General features: G+C 42.0%; 1 protein-coding gene across 1 annotated transcript; it reads right to left on the bottom strand.

Annotated features, from left to right (window-relative positions):
• Nucleotides 1-7,954: 7,954 nt before the first annotated feature.
• On the bottom strand, nucleotides 7,955-18,204 carry HSPA12A (heat shock 70kDa protein 12A; the record flags this gene model as incomplete). The annotated part of the gene is made up of 7 exons (XM_008939071.1): nucleotides 7,955-8,603; nucleotides 10,079-10,182; nucleotides 11,945-12,203; nucleotides 13,296-13,400; nucleotides 14,552-14,638; nucleotides 17,394-17,565; nucleotides 18,142-18,204. Coding segments are annotated over 7 exons (1,425 nt in total), but the record flags the coding sequence as incomplete, so codon positions are not given.
• Nucleotides 18,205-19,135: the final 931 nt, after the last annotated feature.

The following is a 19,135-nucleotide window of genomic DNA, read 5'->3' as shown; positions in this document are numbered from 1 at the left end:
CAGGAATGAGATGAAATGTTTCCATGTCCTCTAGGGGTAGGACAGTCACAGAGTCAGAGTGGATATTATGAAAAACTTCAGAAAGGTGAGGACAACAAGTCACAAAGTGCATGGGCAGGTAGCACCATTGCAGCATCAGAGGGTTTAAAACCAGGGCAAACAAAAGCTGGGGGTAGCTGAAGCAGAAGTATCATTGTTTTGCAGCAAGGAAGGTAAGATGTAGTTGATGTCTGAGGTCCCCTCCAGCTACAGGCATCTCCTGTGATGCTCTGAGAGCTGGAGCTGCAGTCAGCAATACTGGATGGGTCTGCACAGTGAGACAGAAGAAAAAAAGGGAAAAAATCTAAAGCCACAATTAATACTATATACTACCTGACTCTGAAGGAGGGAAATTATAAGTGTTGCTGTGGGATGCAATCAGTGTATTTTGGCAAGAACCCCCAGTCCTGTAGCATTCCAGTGGGTGGCACGTTTTGATCTTCAACCTCATGTGTCTCACCTCTAAGGCAAAACCAAAATAAACAACAAATAAATTTAAATGCTGACCTTGTTGTCAGTAAAAAACGTAAAAGGTGCATGAAGAAGAGCTCACCCTGCAGTGCTTTAAGCAGAGCCTTGGTACGTGCTGGCACACCGCAGCGGCGGCACAGGCAGGGCAGGCAGTGCCCGTGGGGGAGCAGCAGCAGGTCAGTGCTGAGGCTGCTCTCTGTGCTCCAGCGGAAGCACGTTCAGCCTGGGGACCGCTCTTATCAGCGGGCGGCAGGCGGAAGCTCCTACCAGAGGTGCAGAGCTTATTGCTCGGGGGCAGGAAACACTCCCTGCTGTCCCTAGGAAAGGGAGTGTCACCTTTGTTACTCCTTGGATTGCTGCACTGTAACAAACTCTGGCATCCACAGCTGTCAGTCTCACCGATGCTTTCTGGTTTGAAACTTTCCCTGATCTTCAGCTCCTGCTGGAGCACACCAATGCCTCCGTCCTCCCACGTCCAGATCCTCATTACACACCTCTCCAGCCCATTCCTTTGCCTTCCTTACTCTCCGCCCAGTATCGCCCTCCGTTTACTCGGTGGTCCAGCTGCAGCACACAATATTCCAAGTAAGCTTATATTGTATTTTACATTTCTTCATGCTTTTGTAAGCTCACCTGTGGGCACTGATGGGACCATAGTAGCCGCCATTTACCAAGGTCTTAAACCAACTTTTTACCATTACACAGTAGTGAACACTAGGTCCTAGTTTGATGACTTCTGCTTTAGGCACAAAGCCAGGGCTCCTGGGATCTACCATCCACTAAACTTCCCTATTAGTACAGTCCCTGAAAAATAAGAAAATAGATACTACTCCAAAATTATAGCTGATACCTACACAATTTTATGTTGAACAAAGAATCTTAAGATACAGAATTTCTCAGTCTGCAGAAAAACGTTTGCAGTTAATGAAGTATCCTGCACTTAGTCCTTTTATACCAGTGAGGTATATGCTCATCTGCTTAGTGATGTTGAGATCATCTTCTTATCCATGAGCACAGCCACATGTTAAGTCACATGTATGAAAACAGAATTGTTGTGAACTCATACATCCCAAATACACCGTGAACACCACCACCTCCCAGAGGCTACTCAGCACTCCCCATAGTGCCTGTGATGGATTTTCAAGATGACATTAAGACAGTTTTCGCTGCAAGAAATTAGCTTTACATTTGTAGAGCTGCACAGGCTGTAGTACAAACTTCTTCCTTCTGTTTGAATACCCACTTTCAGATCTCTAATTTGCAGGGGAAAAAGCACCCAATGCTGTCCCCTCAATACCTTCTTGTCACTCTACCGCTGTCCCACCACAAAAATGTTTCTTTGGGTTAGAACACAGCAAGGGATGAAAGCTAATAAACCAGAATCTATTCCTAAAAAAACACAAGTTTTCCAGCATACCTAATGAGGTTGGCAAATACCAGTTACACAAAGCATCTGCAGTTCTTACCCATTTATCCAAGCTGCATCTCTTGGAAATCAGGCAACCCTTGCACTAAGGGGACTCCGAAACCATGGTCTTCATGACAGGTGTCTGGGTGGTGTTTAATGTAGCTGCTCAGGAACCTTTTGAAAGAGAATCTCTTTGGGGAAGGTGGGTGCTGTTGTCATGGAGGTTGTTTAGAAATTGTTTTATTCTACAGCTATTAACATGAAAACACCGTCTGCAAATTTCAGTAAGAATTTATGTGATCTGGGCAGAACCAACAATTTATATAAACTCCTTCCTATCAAGATGGGGACAAAACCTGAAATATAAGCATTCACAGAAGTAAACCCTAAAAAGTCCAGTGAAAGGACCAAGTTCTGAATGCCAATACATGAAACTCCCCTGGAAATCAGAGCAATGCACTAGAACACTGAAAGCAAAATTTGGTTCTTAATGTGTCTCTGAAGACTGTAATTATATTTCCCATTGTACTGGTAACATTAATTGAATGTTTAGCTGAAATCAAGTTCATTACAAGTTAAATACAGTACCTAGCCTATTAGGATGGTGTTTATAATTATAGTCATAAAGCACTTGTAAAACATCTTCATTGCAGCAAACGGGTGGAAGTTGGGGTGTAGTGGCTGCTACGCATCTCAGCTCATGCTCTGCACCTTTGGGTCTGAGCAGCTCCCTAGGCTGAGGTCACGTACGCGGCTGGCTCGTCCCCATGGCCAGTGCCAACACCAGGGAATTTCAGAGGGTCATGGTCTGCAACAGTTAGCAGAAAAATATAATATGGCACAAACTTTTACACAAGCTTTTTTCAGTGCAGCTGGACCTCACTAAACTTTCCTAGATCTATTAACACAAAAGAAAAATGTAGTCTCATGCAAACAGACCTGGTTATTGGCCAGCTGATTGGCTTGCTAATACAACTTCAACAACAAACCAGCCTTTGGCAAGGCCTAAGAGACAACAGTCTTCTACGACATATCACTTTTGATATTTGATTTCCTGTCTCTCTCAGAGCATCATTACAGAAAATACCTAATCTGCTTTTGGTATTGCACAAAGTCTTTCTGTCTTAACTCCAACCCACGCCCTACTCGGAGCTACACAGACTTTGGTGGAAACTGAGTAATAACCAGCAGTGGACTTCTATCTTGGACACATACAGAGTCCCCCTAGAAAGTACACAAGTGACATAAAAATACAGCAGCCTCTTGTTGAAGAGTTGTGGGGGCTGCACAGGAGCCTGGAAGCCCCTGGCAAAGACTCTAGGTGTCCACACATCTGAAAAGTTGAAGATATCTCATAAGCAGTACATATGGTTGGTGTCCCTTGTGCTCAGTTACATGTGTGAAGGAGCATCCAAATGCAAGTAAAACTACCTGGCCTTTCTCACTTTCATATCAAATTAGGTTTCTTTTTATAAACATTTTCATAAAAACAGCAACACCCAAAAGAAAAATTAGTTTTATGGTATTTTATTTGACATGATTGAAGACACAAGAACACTCAAGATACAATCCAGACAAGTTGTGAACAGCTCCGAACATCAGTGAAATCTGAATTTATCTTGCACAGAGGTGAACAAGACCACAATGGTTGGTTTCATAATAGAGTTTAAGACTATTTCAAGCAGGTGAGTACTGTGACATTATGCCCAACAACTTTTATACTATTCATCTGCTTAAGCCACTTCATATCATAAATATGCAGCTTATCTTGGCGATTAAATCTCTGCAATATATAATTAGCCTTCTCATAATAATGCATTAAAACTCCTGTATGTAAATATTGGCATGGTCATACCAATGTAAACTGTCCTAGCCATCACCACACATTTACCATATTCTAGCACAATTAATCATTCCATCACAATTAGCTGCTAACTTTCAGCCTAGACTTAAGTAACTTGGACCCAAACTTGCACACTGCTGCTTAGAGCAGAACTTCTGCCAAGACCTTCTGCTTTTCCCAAGGATAGCAGGCCTTGTCTTTTCAACATCAAGCTGCACAATGTCATCTGAAATCCCTACCAAAAAATTGCTTTGCAGAGAATCTCCCGCAAAAGTATCAGAACTACTATTCTAAAACTGACTCATTTCCTAATAAATTTCATGTTGATTTTACAGCCTAACATCCTTTATCAAAGTGGGCATCCACATGCCACTTACAGTGTAAAATCTTAACTGGGTTATAGACTACAGACCACAGCATAATATTCTACTTACAATTCTAATTCCTTAGACAAGCTAATTTTCCATTCTTAGATTTAAAAAGGGTGACAAGGACAGCTGGGAGTTTGTTCAGTAGTTCAGTGCCCTGCAAAGATAAGCTTGATAGTGCTCTCATCAGACTGAATGAAGAAGTGCAAAAATGTGCACATTTTGCAATCACAGTAAATTCAGCAACAAACCCCTGCTTGGATCCAGGTGGGATCTTACAAAAGGTGAATAAGAAAGGGCAGAGAATCGCTACTGTGTGGGGAACTGTACTAAAGAGCTGCAGAATCCACCCTAGCACTGCCTGCAGACAGGCTGAAAACAGCACAAAAACTCAGGGGTCACCTGATCTAGCTTGGAGTTCACCTCCTCTTCAGAGGGCAGAGGGGGAGGTTGCAACCATTTATTAGACCAAATTCTGTTTTAACATGAGGCCACCGGAAACAAATCTGTGCAGAATTGGACCGATTCCGTTTCATGTGAGATGTAAAACCACTGAAGCCTACTTCTCCTTAAGAATTATTGTCCTTTGGTAGGTGGTAGTGGTAGACAGAGGCTGGGTCTTACCTACAGCTACAATACATCAGTGTTGCCTGGCTTTGGAAAGTAGTTTTGTGTTTGGTTTTTATCTTTGTTTTGTTTCTTTTTTTTTTTTTTTAAAATTAGAGAAGATTCTTAATAAAACCCCAAAAGCCTAGTGAAGGAGCTGCATATCCAGATCATACAACCTAATTTTCAGCTCAGTTTTACAGGAGAATTCATCCATTATTATGATGAACTGCTGGAGATGGAACGGTCACCATCTGAAACAAAGAAATTAAAATCCCAGCAACATACTAGTGCATCTGTGTAATACGCTTAACTGGTATGACTTGCATTGCAGGAAGAATGTTGTATTCTCTGACACACCAACGTTTCTTTCCTATTATTATATGATCAGCCTTTTACATTTCATATCTTACCATCTTTAAAAGCCTATAATTACAGAAGCTGATTGAGAAACTATGTTATTTAAAATTAACGGCTGAATGAAATCAACAGAGGCAAAGAGCATTTTTATACAAGAAAATAGCACTGTAGAAAGAAAGAGTCTGTACAATATTTAAATATTGTATATACATAAAATTATATTGTTCGTAACTCATCTTAAAGTTTCTCTTGTTTGTAAACCATGGAAAGCAACACACAAAAAAAATCCCAGGACTTAGCTTTTAAAGCATTTAGCAGGCAGCAGGAAACTGAATGCTAGCAAGCTCACTTGGCAATTATAGAAAATATCCAGGCAGATACTGTGACTAGCATTCTCCATAGTCCTTTTTCTTTATTTTTTTATTTTTTTTTAAAGCTGAATGCAGAACAGATTTCACATTCAACTAGGAAATTCTGCAGGAGACACAGAAAATTCAATGGTAAAATGCAACATCATGTAGTAGTTCTGCAGCTCTTTACTGTGACAAAACTCCAGGCTAAACACAGAAAGCTGAAGTGCAGGACTGGAACATAAATTAGTGAAATAACTGATAAAGCTTTCATTTCCCAAAAGTGTTGGTAATGGATTTAACCCATGCTAAACTTATTAGAAAAGAAAGTTTAATTTAACAATTAACATTTCAAAACTGTAATGAATTCCAGCAGGTAATCAGGCAGCTGTGTATAAATGCTCTGGAAGTGTCAGTATTTTAGGGTGATTCTACAAGTTAGTATCAGTTTGCCAATTTGGAGTGGAATTTGGATTTGAATCTGAAGTTGCCAGCTCATGGCAGATACAGACTGTATCAGATTCAGAAGTTATCCACCTGCAGCATTCTGCAAAATAAAAACTGTTCCAGTTGCAGAAGAAATTTTCAAGGTCAAAGAACTTCAGAAAACATTTTCAGAAACTTACTATTTGGAAAACAAGATGCTACCATGACTACCATAGTATCTCACCTGTGTTAGAGTTGTGTCCTCACAGCCATATAAACGATGTTTTATTTAATGCTATTTGTAATTTCATTCTCTTGGCTTCTGCCTTCCACTTTGCTGGCCATTCAACTCAACCCAGCCTATATATATTTTCCTCAATTAAAATCTTTCCTACACAACGTATATTATGGTACTTCTGATCTGGACGTTTTCTCCCTTCTAAGTTGTTTAAATCTGTCTGGACAGACAGTATCTAACCAGACTCAAATCTTAACACACGGGTTAGTAAGAAAAGAAATATAATCACTCGGAGAAGTGCTTGATAAACCAGATGGGTCAGAGGGACCTCAACAGGCTGGAAAAATGGGCGGACAGGAACTTCATTAAGTTCAACAAAGGGAAATACAAAGTCCTGAACCAAGGGAGGAATAACTGACTGGGCAGAAAAAGACCTCAGGGTCTTGGTAGAGACAAAGTTGAGCATAAGCCAGCAACTCATGTGTCCTCATATCAAGGAATGAAAACAGCCTCCCGGGCTGCACTAGGAAGGGTATTGCCAGCAGGTCAAGGAAAGTGATTATTCCTCTTTATTCAGGCCTGGTGAGAGCACATCTGGAGTGCCAGGTGCAGTTCTGTGCTTCCCAGTACGAGAGAGATACGGACATACTGGACTGAGACCAGCAAAGTGTCATGAAGATGATTAAGGGACTGGAAAATCAGTCATGTGAGCAGAGGCTGAGAGACCTGAGACTGTTTAGACTCAAGAAGGCTCAGGGGATGCTAGGAATGTGTAAAAATGCCTGAGAGAAGAAAGCAAAGAAGATGGAACCAGACATCTCAGAGGTATCCAGCAAAGGAACAAAAGGCAATGGGCACAAAGTGAAACACAGGGAATTCCTTTTAAATGTGAAAAAAACCTGCTTTGCAGTCAAATACTAGAACAGGCTACCCAGAGTTCAGGCATCTCCATCTTTGGAGATATTCAAAACTGGACAAAGCATCCTGCTTTAGCTGACATTGCTTAGAGCTGAGAGGTTGGACTGGATAGTCAATAGATGACCCCTCCAACCTCAACTATTCTAATAAAATAGGTTTAGAAGACCCAAAAAGGAAATGGCTTCCTTCTTAGTAACTTTCCAAAGTATAATGAGGGTAATGCTAGCTACTTAATCCAACGGCTTGCTTCAAGAGCCTTGGCAATAAAGGTCTGGTTTCAAACCAGAGTAATCAATATTAGACTCCTCATATATATATATATTATACATATATATATATCCCCTAAATCTAATTTTAAGGACTTCTGAGGATTTTCTTTTCAGCATGATCTCAGAGTTTAAGAAACTCAGCTCCCATTTAAGTCACTGATTTTCAGCACCTAAAATTTTGAAAGCACAGGGTTAAAATCAAAATACCATAGAGTACTAATTTGTTCCCATTGCCAGAGGATGGTGCTGTTTGAACAGCTACCTCACATAGACACACATCCCACAACAACCACCTGAGTTATTGAGTTTTTTTTTTTTTTGGGAGGAAGAGGAAGAACAAGAACAAGGCAAAGAGATTATGATTTTATATCTTTAGCTAATCTTCAGGACCCAATAATAATCAGTATTTACTTAATAAAGTTAGATCTTTAAGCATGCTTGAATAACTTGGAAACTTTTACTACCTCTGGAACTTACACTCCCGAAACTTTAAGGGTCTTTCAAAATCCAGCCTTTGGTCATGAAAGGGCACACACAGGACATACCCCACCTTACTAGCTGTTCTCATATAGCCTGCTGAAATTCAGGTGGATTACGTGATATACGAAAGTCAAAAAACAGACTAGTGGAAGATCAGTCTCACAAACAGGCTGTGGTGGGGAAAACGGGCTGTTAGTAGTTTAAGAAATCAATACCAACTTTGACACTTTTAGAGGTGGCAACATCAATGGCCATGGCTTTGATTTCAGTGTCCCCAAACTGCATGAGGGTTTTGATCTCCCGCCGGTTTGGCACAGCAGCATCAGTCCCCGTGAGATCCAGGCGCAGGGTGCCGCACTTCTTCACCCCGGGCTCGGTGATGAAGCCCACACTCTCCTGCTCAGAGCTGTAGATATTGATCACTATGACCAGCTGGGAGGGCTTGGCAGGCGTGTAGCTGCGCGTCACAGTTTCTCCCAGGGCCACGGACTGGTCGGCCGAGATGAACCTGTCAAAGACGTCGGTGCACCAGCGCGTGCCGTCCTTGACGAGGAGCTTCTCCGGGGGGTGCCTGCCCTCCACGAAGCGATTGAGCACGCCCACGCCGTAGGTGAGAGGGGAGCGCCGCACTTTGATGACGGCAGGGTCTAGGCCGAAGAGGACAGCTCCTTTGAGGATAGTCAGCCCCACATCCTGAGGGATGATGACCCGGCACCTCGAACCAAACGCGCTCTGCACGGCTTGCTGGAGTAAGGGGGACTCGGCGAAGCCGCCCACCAGGAACAGGAACTTGACATTGGTCACCTCTGGCTTATCGAACACGTCACCTGAACAGAAAGAGAGGCCATTCAGTCAGGAGAAATCCCCCGTGACAAGGCAATGCAGGTGCAACTCCCAACGCCCGAGCGCAGTGAATGTCCCACCCACGTGCACAAGATCTGGAACTGCCACATCTGTGCCCGCACCGCCACTGCCACTCTCAGCATGCACCAGTTCCACTTCTGCAGTCTCTTCTGTACTCTATTTCCCTGTGAATGGAAACTTACCTCAAAGCATACAATATTTCTGAAGCAGCATTTTAAAATATTTTTTATTTAGCTTCTACCATTAAAAGGAGACGTGGATTTCTTGCAGAGAAATCTGGCCAGTCACATGGCTTGTAGGGAACCAGACACCATCACCTCGTTGTTTCAAAAAACAGTGGGAAATTCCCAAACCTAACCAATTCCCATACTCTTTATTGAACTCCAGATAAGTCACCTCATTTTAAATTCATTTATTATTTCTGACCCAAACACCTTAATCACAATGAGTACCATCTGCAAAATTATACCTCCTTACATTTTTGCTGGTGTAAAAGCTTAAGCCCACATCCCCCACCTTCAAGAAAATCATACATTTCAGTTGTAGGCTCACCCTTAGCTCAAAAAACTGAGGCAGCATGACTTGAGTTACCTGTCACAACTATTGTACTTCTAAACCTCTACCTCCCTGCTCACATATAAGCTGTTCTGCACCACTTGTCTTACTAAGTTGTGACCTCTGAAATTTACCTAATAATTCCTCACATACAGTGAGCAAAGCTAGATATCCATTCCAAATATAGTTCAATTAGTGCTTTGTAACATGCAGAACAGCAATACTTTGCTCAGTACATGTATTATACTCTACTTGATACAAATCCAATCTTCCACCAGGAAGACTTTAAGTAACAAATTTCCCAATAAGCCTATGTCATTTTCCATTCCTGGGGAAATAAATTCAGTGCTGCTTAAGCCAAGCCTGGAAGTACTTTTGCCATGATGCATCATTTACTATTTGTGTTTTAGAGATGTCAGTGATTTGAATGGTCAAGAACAAATGTGACCTTCCACTGATGAATGAACTAAAAGTCTTAAGAGCAGGAGTAATCACAAACTAGTTACATCTCTGGCATTAGTTGTTGCCTGAAACAGGAAAAACCAAAGCAGGATCTGGGTTAATCACTGCATTTCAGCCTTCTGAATGCTTGCAGTCCTGGAAGGAGAGAGCAACTGAAGCACAGGCAGCAAACAAGACTGAAACACATTCAGTCACTAGGACTAGGACTAGGTAGGAATATGTGTTAAGGTGACCTCCCTCACTTCTATTCTTTTCCTGACTGCTTTGTAGATAACTACAAACCTCAGAACTAAATTCCTTGCCCACATTTCATGTGTAATAGGGTGGTGGTTTGACTTTAATTCCAGTCACTAGTTTAAAACAGGTAAGCAAAGCTTCAGCTCCAGCTCAGGCAGGAAGTGGAACCACACCAGATACATACTAAGGTGCTGAACGATCTGGTCAATTGTAGGTTTGAAAAGAGCATTCATTGCATCCGGGCTCATCCTCAGCATTCCCTGGGAGGACCACTTCACAAAGTCCACGCTGCAAAAGAACAGTTTGAAAGGGCATTAAAACAGTACAGCTGAGCTGCAAGAAACAGGCAAGCACTCACAAGGCACCCTAAATAAATAAAGGAATGAGACAACAGAATCTGCAGCCATTTTACTTGGAAGAGAGTGCCTCACCTTACCCTACCTCCACACTGACCACAGCAATGCAAAATTTCAAGCGACAATTGTTATTTTTGGTTGCCTAATTGTTGTTTTCTTTGCCTGATTGCCTGGTGTAGCATTATGAATGCTCAGCTGCTTCCTGAAACAGCTGGCAGAAAATCCAGTGCTCGCTCATCTGAAACAGCACTGATGCATCCCCAGAAGGGCAACATTTAGATTACAGCAGCAGCAGGCCAAAGCCACTGGAAAGACACAAGGAAAGCAAGCAAGTATGGGAAGCCTCAGGAGGCAGAAGGGAGCACAGCATTTTTAATGAGGCATAATGTTTGTTAAATGAATGCAGGCACTATGTATCCCACCACTGATACACAGCCATATAGCTCAGTAATCTCATCTTCATTCGTGGACATTGTGTTTCTACTCTTTTGTCCCTGATGACTGCAGGGGGGTTGGACTAGATGACCTTCAAAGGGCTCTTCCAACCCAAACCATTCTGTGATTCTATCTCATCAGCCAATTAATTTCATTTTATTTGAAGGGAACATTTAGCATTTCCTCTGAGAGTCACCATTAAGACTATTAATAAGAAAGAGATGGTCTTGTAAAGGGGAAAATTTCCAGAAATTTTTAATGATTTGAGAACCTCCATCTTACTTTGGAAGTGACTCTGAGATGGATTCCAAGTCATTAAGGCTTAAAATACATCCAACCAATAACTATAGGAAAAGATGCAGGAGTTTCAGCCTGCATGCTACACTCTGCATTCACAGGATCAAAAAATGCAGAGAGAAGCCAAGGTACAGACACTAACTATCACATCTTCTGTTCACAGGCCCCAAGCATTCTAACCCAGATTCATGGGCTCTCTTGTGCATTCTCTTCCATGCTATTATCTCCAGGTTTCCCATGGTACATCATTTCAAAAGATGCAAAATAACCACTTCTACTTTCTCTTACTTCATTTTCTACAGCAGGCCATGATCTTGTCATTTAGGGTGCCTTCTTCATACTGAAAAACCATGAATAAAAATCCCTGAAGGGGATTACCTACTACTCCCCACTGACTGAGCAAATTACCTGATTGGTAAAATACCAGAGGAAAGCTTGCCATCACTTCAGAAGAAGAATGCTTTCCCCTTGCAGAGCTTCGTGCAGTACTACGTGTTTACACGAGTGGTCTGATACTGTCAGGAACTTTCCCCAAGCCATGAATATATTCACACATCTTACTCAAGATCTTGGACTTGTTCCAGGGCCCAGGCCACTAAAAATTGAGGTTCTAGGTAACTAACTTTTAGCCATCAAATTCTGTATTTGATCTGATATTCCTAATTAACATGTAAGGAACTCAAAACTTATGTATGGTCAAATTCAGGGAAGGGATGGAGTGGTGGCCTAACAGCAGTCACGGAAAGCGATGCCAGAAGAGATCAAGACTTGCACAGGAAACCTTTTCCAAGAGATAGAAGTTTTCATTCTGGAAACTGCACTTCAGACAATCCCATTTTCTCATCCTTATATTATATTTTTACATAATTATCTCAGTCTACATGTAATAAGGATATTTTAGTTATTTCTCTTTGCTACTGGTACTTAATTCAACATCCATTTGGGTTCAATTGTCTACTCACTTGCTTTTCCTCAAGGCATGTTCTACACTGTGACCTCGAAACTTCTTGTAATAGTCAATGAAGGAGAAAGGTAGAGTGATGTTTAGTGGATTGGTCCTGTCTGGAGCTGCTGCCCGTTTACGGGACTCAAATGCTATCATCAGATCTACCCAGGCAGCAGGACGCTTGATTTTAAACTGTTCAATAAAATCTTCTCCAAATATTTTACACAGGAGCTTCTCAAATTCATAGTCCACACCTAGAGAACCATACGGCCCACCTGTATTACAAACAAAACACAGCTTTAGCATTCTGAACTGCTTATGAGATATCAAGCTGACCAAATACACATCAGATTGACACTACTACTGTCATGGGAGAAGGTCTACAGAAAGAGGTATCTTTCCTAACAGTTGGTCTAATACAGAACAGAAACTTACCTCTCCCTCACTTTTACTCCTATGCCACTGCAGTCACTGTAATACTAGCACTATAAAAGACAAGCAGTTTTATTTCATGAAGTAAAGGAAACTGCCTCCTTATCCACACGTGAGGGGGTGTGGGTTGGACTCATATTTAGTAGACAGACTTGAGGTATTTGTCCACTGTCCCATTTGCTCTAACTAGGTTGTTTCCTGAGGTAAGTCTTACAGGCATCAAGACCAAGAAGACTCAGTGAGGAACCATACAGATCAAGATTATACTGGTAAAGAGACACAGCAACAAAATGACACGCTGACCCATGTGCTTAACAGCTTAGCCACTACACAAAGTCAAAGGGGATCTGGAGTCCAGGAAGCAATATCATTCAAGGAATTGCACTTCATATCTCTGTGGTGGACCAATCATTGGGCATTTTCCCATGGGATGGTAGACCCTCCTTGTTACAATCTCTGTGAAATTAAAGAAATACATAAGATTCCCCTTAAGTCTAGGGAAACTTCTGCCACTGATCCCTTCACAAGGATCTCGTTGTAGCACTCAGCTATTCAGATCTCCACAGTACATCTCTCAATACCCTGACAGAGCAGCAATACACAGATGACCTCTCAAAGGATAGGACAATGACAAGTACACTAGCAGAAATCAGACCAGGACCATGGCAGGAGGTCACGGTCTGAATGGGAGTGAGTAACACTGAAGAAGGCAGCTTCTTCCTCTCCCAGTGTGAGGTTTACAATCCAAAAATATCAGAAGCATTAAATGATTTAGACATGTCTGCTGACAGCAATTAGGTTATACTCATATTGAATGCTAGTCTCATTTCAGGAAGGACTGGTAGTGAAATGTAGTGAATAACAAAGGCATACATTTCCTTCACTGACAAGTCCAAATATTCCATATATAAAGCAAGCAGTGGAAGTGACATTACCTGTTGCCTTGTATAACTCTTTAAGATGTCCTTCAGGGAGCCTGATCTGATGGACAGTTATATCCACTGTGCCTCCTCCACTGTCTACAACGATGTAGCGGTCACCTAGTTTGCCAAAGGAATAGCCAAGCAGTATTTACATCAGTGTTACCACAACAGCAAAAGAAAAAAAAAAAAAAAATCAGCAAAAGCTTCTTTTACCACAACAGCAAAAGAAAAAAAAAATCAGCAAAAGCTTCTCAGGGGCATTACCACCATGAGAGATAATGACTTACAGAAAGCCATGGATGTCTACACTAAACACTTGACCTTTATTACTAATTATAATGCAATGATTGGCAACAAACATGAAATTCAGATGTCAATAGCTCTTGATTTAGCAGAGATGAAAAGCAGGTTAGTGGAACTGCTCATGCTGCTGGTGTACGTTCTAGTGGACTACCACATTAATGCTACAGCATATTTACAAGGCCTATTCTGAGGAAAATCATAGAATGTCTGGGCTGGAAGGGACCTCCAAAGGTCATCTAGTCCAACCCCCCTGCTATAAGCTGGGACATCTCCAACTAGATCAAGCTACTCGGAGCCTCATCCAGCCTGATCTTGAATGTCTCCTCCAGGGATGGGGCCTCCACCACCTCTCTGGGCAGCCCATTCCAGTGATCTATCACCCTCATATTGAAGAACTTTTTCCCAACATCTAACCTAAATCTCCCCTTTTCTAGCTTAAAGCCATTACCCCTCATCCTGTCCCTACAAACCCTTGTGAATAGTCCCTCTCCTGCTTTCCTGTAGGCCCCTTTCAGGTACTGGAAGGTTGTTATAAGGTCTCCCCCAGAGCCTCCTCTTCTCCAGGCTGAACACCCCCAAATCTCTCAGCCTGTCCTCACAGCAGAGCTGCTCCAGCCCTCTGATCATTTTTGTGGCTCTCCTCTGGACACGCTCCAACAGCTCCACATCCTTCTTGTGTTGGAGGCTCCAGAGCTGGACTCAGTAACTCCAGGTGAGGTCTCACCACAGCAGAGTAGAGGGGCAGGATATTCTGGTTGCATTTTAAAACCTGAATTCCTTTATACCATCTCCTTAATAAACCATATTTTACTCAAGCATAAAGAATTGAAGTTCAGCCTTAGTAACTAAAAGCAGCCCACAAACTTGCACTTTTTTCTTTTCCTATTTATACTCTGTGAGAAGCACAATGTTTGCCTGCAATATAAAACCAGTGAGAGCAAAGTTTATTCAAAAAAGGACAGTACCTTCCTCCAGTTCAGACCAGATCTCTCCTATGACATTTTCCACCAAAAAGGTACGACTCTGTCGGTTACGACGGATGTGTTCCTTGGCTAGTCATTGACAGAGAAAAAGTTACTAAGTATGAGAATGCATGAAGAAGTTGATATCATAAGCTGCAGGAAATAAGTGCAAGCAGGTGACAAGTCTGTGTGTATCACTTCTTAACACAACAAATGAAAAAAAATTATTGCATTAGAATCAGGAACATTATAACATTGTTCCTAGAAAGAAGGAAAAGAGTTTTTCAGACACATGGATCCTCCGTGATACTAACTAGCTCAAAATAAATATCCTAGTATGAAAGCTATAAACAAGTCTGATTTATTTTTTTTTTTATATTCTGATTTTCAAACAGCTGCCTGGCACTAGTCAGGCTAGCAGCCAGTTCTGCCAGGTACAGGCTGTGTCACCAGGCAGCAGCCCCAACCTGCTGCCAACCCAACCCATGCCCACGGCCAGGAGACAATGTCCACCATTCCCAAAGCAACTGCTGACTTTGGGTGCTCAGGCAAAGACGACTCCTCAGCCTCTCAGGATGTTGGTCTGTCTCAAAACAAGCTGCCAGAAGCCCTGCTTCTCAGATTTGTAACTTCTTAGAGCCACAGTGATCATCAAGCGTGTCCCTCATAGTATTTTAAATATATACCAATTAAAATTTAAGAATAATCTAGCAATACTATTAGAGCAACCAGTTAACTTACAAGACTTAATTGCTACTTAGACACATAAAAGATGCAGAACAGTCTGTGAAGAGAGATCAGAGTAGTGAGAGGCTTTGCTATTATGCTTCTAAATCAGCCTCTGTGACTAAATGATCCAAAAAAAAAAAAAAAAAGTCCCTGTGTAACCTTCACTCACCTTCGAAGGCACTTCTACAGAAGAACAGAAGCACAGAAGCACCCTGGCACGTATGAAAATACCATTCTTTTGGAAAATAGCCACGTGCAAATCACCAAACGTGTTTTGGTTCTCATTTCTATAGTACCTAGCCTCAAAAGAAGACCAGCAGCTCCACTGGCACCCCTAAGCTCTCCATGAAGAGCCTACGCTGCAGACCAGCTGCATTAACCTTGCTGCACTGCCGCAGCAGCACACAGCGAGAGCTTAAACAACCAAGTGTGCAATGACAGAACAAGCACAAGGTCCAAGCAAGGGCCTGACACAGAGCCCCCAGAAGTCAATGGGAGTCCTTTCATTCACTCCTGTGAGCTGGAAGTGAACACAAGAGCCAGTCTTTAGCTACGACTGAAGTAAGGTTATCCTGGCTACTACGGACAGTAAGATTTTTGTTTTGATTCCACAGCAATAACATGGTCCTTGGAGTGCTTCTCTCTGTTTATACTTAAAGGGGTTTTCTCCTTAATCTGTTCTCAGCTTGTCTTGGGTCCCTGCCATGCCTTTATGAAATTTTAATTCTAACCCCAAATTAATTCACTCCAAACTTTTGCCTTCCTCATCCCCTATAGCTTTTACAAAGTCAATAAGGAGAATGGTATCCCCTATCCAAGAAAAAGCCTGTTAGCAGAAATACATGGTCTGCCAGATTCTGCCCAGCTTCAAAACCTGAACCAGAGAAACTCTTTTCTTTTATTATTATTTTCACAGAGGCAAATCCCTGTGTAGCCTGAAAGTGAATTCTTGTAAAATCCCATGGAACTGGAATGGTTCAGGACAAGAGCAAGGGGCACAAGAAGGTGAGGGGCCCCTGAAGGGACTGTGTCCTGTAAAGGGATTGTGCCCTGTGCTGTGTGGGCTTCCATAACGCTGAACAGATCTGACAAGTGCTGGCTAGGAGAGGCATGGGCTCGAGAGAATAATGCAGTGACTCTGCCTAACTGCAAACCATACCCTCCAGTAAGTACAGGAATAGCTGTACTGGCTTAATCCTCCATTTGCCTGTACTGTTTTGACCTAGCAAATGTGATAAAGTACAAATTCTTCTGAAAAATTCCTTCTGGGATAGACTGGCACACCACCACCAGTATCAGTGCAATTGTTACCATTAACAGATGGGAAAACTGGGCATTATGCAGCAATCACACCCTACAGCTGTTTCACTTTCCTTTTTTCTTTTTCTCTTGTGTTTTCCTCCAGTCTGACTTAGGATACCAAGCTCAAAAATCTTCAGTGATGGAAGAACTTTTGGCAAGGGATTTGCACCGTGGTCCAAACTCTGCCCCTCACTGTAAGTCAGTCTTCAAACACTGATATTAACAACTGATCCCAGGTCAATAAATCAAAAGTGCCATATCTAGTTGCTCTTCTCCAAGCAGATAAATTCATTGCTGTATTCCAATATAGTGTGTTCCCCTGAGTGTCGGAAGTAATTAGTATCGTACATAAAGATGGTATCAAAAAGCATCTCTGAAAAGTCTGGAACACCTCAGACTAAAATGTCTCATTGCAGATCCAGTTATTTACCACTGCCTCAGTAATACAGTTAATCAAACATAACTGTTCCCAAAAAATTCAATTTAAAAAACAACCCAAGATGAAGTGTTGATTTTAATTAAGGCAGAAAAACACTGTTGTGAAAATACTGAAAGACTCCCACAAGATCCCAAAAAGGGCAAGGCAACAAAGCTACCTGTGTGCTAAAATTCAAGTGCATGCTAATGTATCTGCTGGATCAATGTCTAAACCAGTCTAACTACAGTAAACAGCAACACAGTTTATAAAAGCAAACTCATGCTGCCTGAAACATTTCAGGAGAGCAAAGACATTGAGAAATGGTGGGAAAACAGCCCTCACGGACAAAACAAACAGGCATAAGAATCTAAATAAGTGAGTTAATAGATGAAGTACCCTGTGTGAATCCAGTTCCAATGGTGTCACTTGGGCTGTAACCATTGACAGGCGCCCTGCTACTCAGTTCTATCATCTGGTGCAGTCGGAGCTTTCGGCAGTAGATAGAGGCAGCCTCGGGTTCCAGGGCAATGATCAGCTGCTCGGGGTTTTCAGGAGATGCCATTCCTGCCTGCGAGAGAGAATCCATCAGAGAAGTGGGGTGGGAAGTAGCACAGCCTAGCAGACCCTTTTCAGCAAGTGAAAGACCCTTTTGAACAAGCCTCTCCCCAGCTCGTGGTCTCAGTCAGGTCAGCCCTGGTCAGTTCAACACGCAGAGCTGCTGCTGTTTGCTAAAGGTCTGTGTCTGGAATCGTCCTGTCCACATGTACAGCACAGCTCCACAGGCTGTAACAGGGACTGTGCATGCACTTACCATGCTAAGGCTCTAACCAAGCACCTGTGTACATGGCAGGTGGGCAAAAGAAGAAAGTCCTTCTAAAACCTGAACTCCTAATTAACCCATGAACCTGCCTGCTAAGCGGGGCCCCACCCTCCTTGAAGAGATGAAGGAATACCTCTGGCCTTGCCTCCCCACAACGATATTTTAGGTGTGACTTACTTTATACCCCTCATATACACAGTTCTTGCCAAAATGGACTTCCCGCACTGCATAGCGCACTAAGAATATACAATACACTTTGCCAGTAATGCATCTTCTGACTTAAAAACAACATTTTCTATTTCAAAATCCATTAAGCACATTCACTTCTATAACATCTTCAAAATGTTCAGTATATTTAAGGACTCGAAATACAACAGGGCACATTCCCTAAAATTTAAAGAGAACAAGCTCAAAAATAAATGCACACTATGAAATCAGCATTTGCCGTTCTTTCTATTTTCTTTCTGGATTTTCAGCCTCCAGACACAGCTTTTCAAGAAGCCACAAGTTCTCCTGTGACCACATCACTCTCAGAGCAGGCCTTAGGAGAAAAATACGCAAAAAGCTGTTAACAAAACTGTGTTTTCATTTCTTTTCTCCTGTATTTCTCCCTATTGTATGACTTTCCATTAAAATCGCTAACGGTATCTTTCAACCCTTTCTGTCCAAGTTCTGGTTTACCTGCTGTTGTTTTACAGTTAACTGCCTGTAAACTAAAACATGCTAGCCAACAAATACATTTTTCTGCTTCCATAGTCCATCTTCCAGCAAACCTTCATTTCAATCCATACACATTCACTGTGGTAGTACCATAGCATCCCTTGAAAAAGGCAAACACACATGGAAAAACATAGAACCTACACTGGAATTTGGCTTCCCTCATACAGCTACACTGTGGGCTCTGAGAATTGCTGGCTAGTTTACACCTGCAGCCAGAAACTCAGAGCAAAGCTTATATAAAAAACAATACTGGGAGACCTGGAGACATAAAATTGTCCTTTGCATTTATTGACTCATTTTAACTCCTCCATCTTAATGAATAAGATAAATAGGTTTTTGTAGAAAATATCTTCCTCACTGTTAGTAACAAAAAAGGTAAAAAAAAACAACAAATAAATTCCAAAATAAGAAAGTAAGGGTTAAATTAATCCCATTTGCTCCTTATTTTAAAAGCACACCTCATGACTGGGGCTATGGTAATTTTACATCCTTTATTGCTGTTGGGCAAAACTTTCTACTTCAGTTATATCCACTGGACTCAACAGCATCATCTGAAATTAGTGGAACTGTCTGGGAAGGAGAATGTGCAAACACCACA

This window comes from Merops nubicus, unplaced genomic scaffold (assembly GCF_000691845.1).
Source record: "Merops nubicus isolate BGI_N331 unplaced genomic scaffold, ASM69184v1 scaffold1924, whole genome shotgun sequence".
NCBI classification, from domain to species: domain Eukaryota; kingdom Metazoa; phylum Chordata; class Aves; order Coraciiformes; family Meropidae; genus Merops; species Merops nubicus.
Note: the sequence above shows the minus strand (reverse complement) of the source record. Positions and strands in the feature narration are given on the sequence as shown.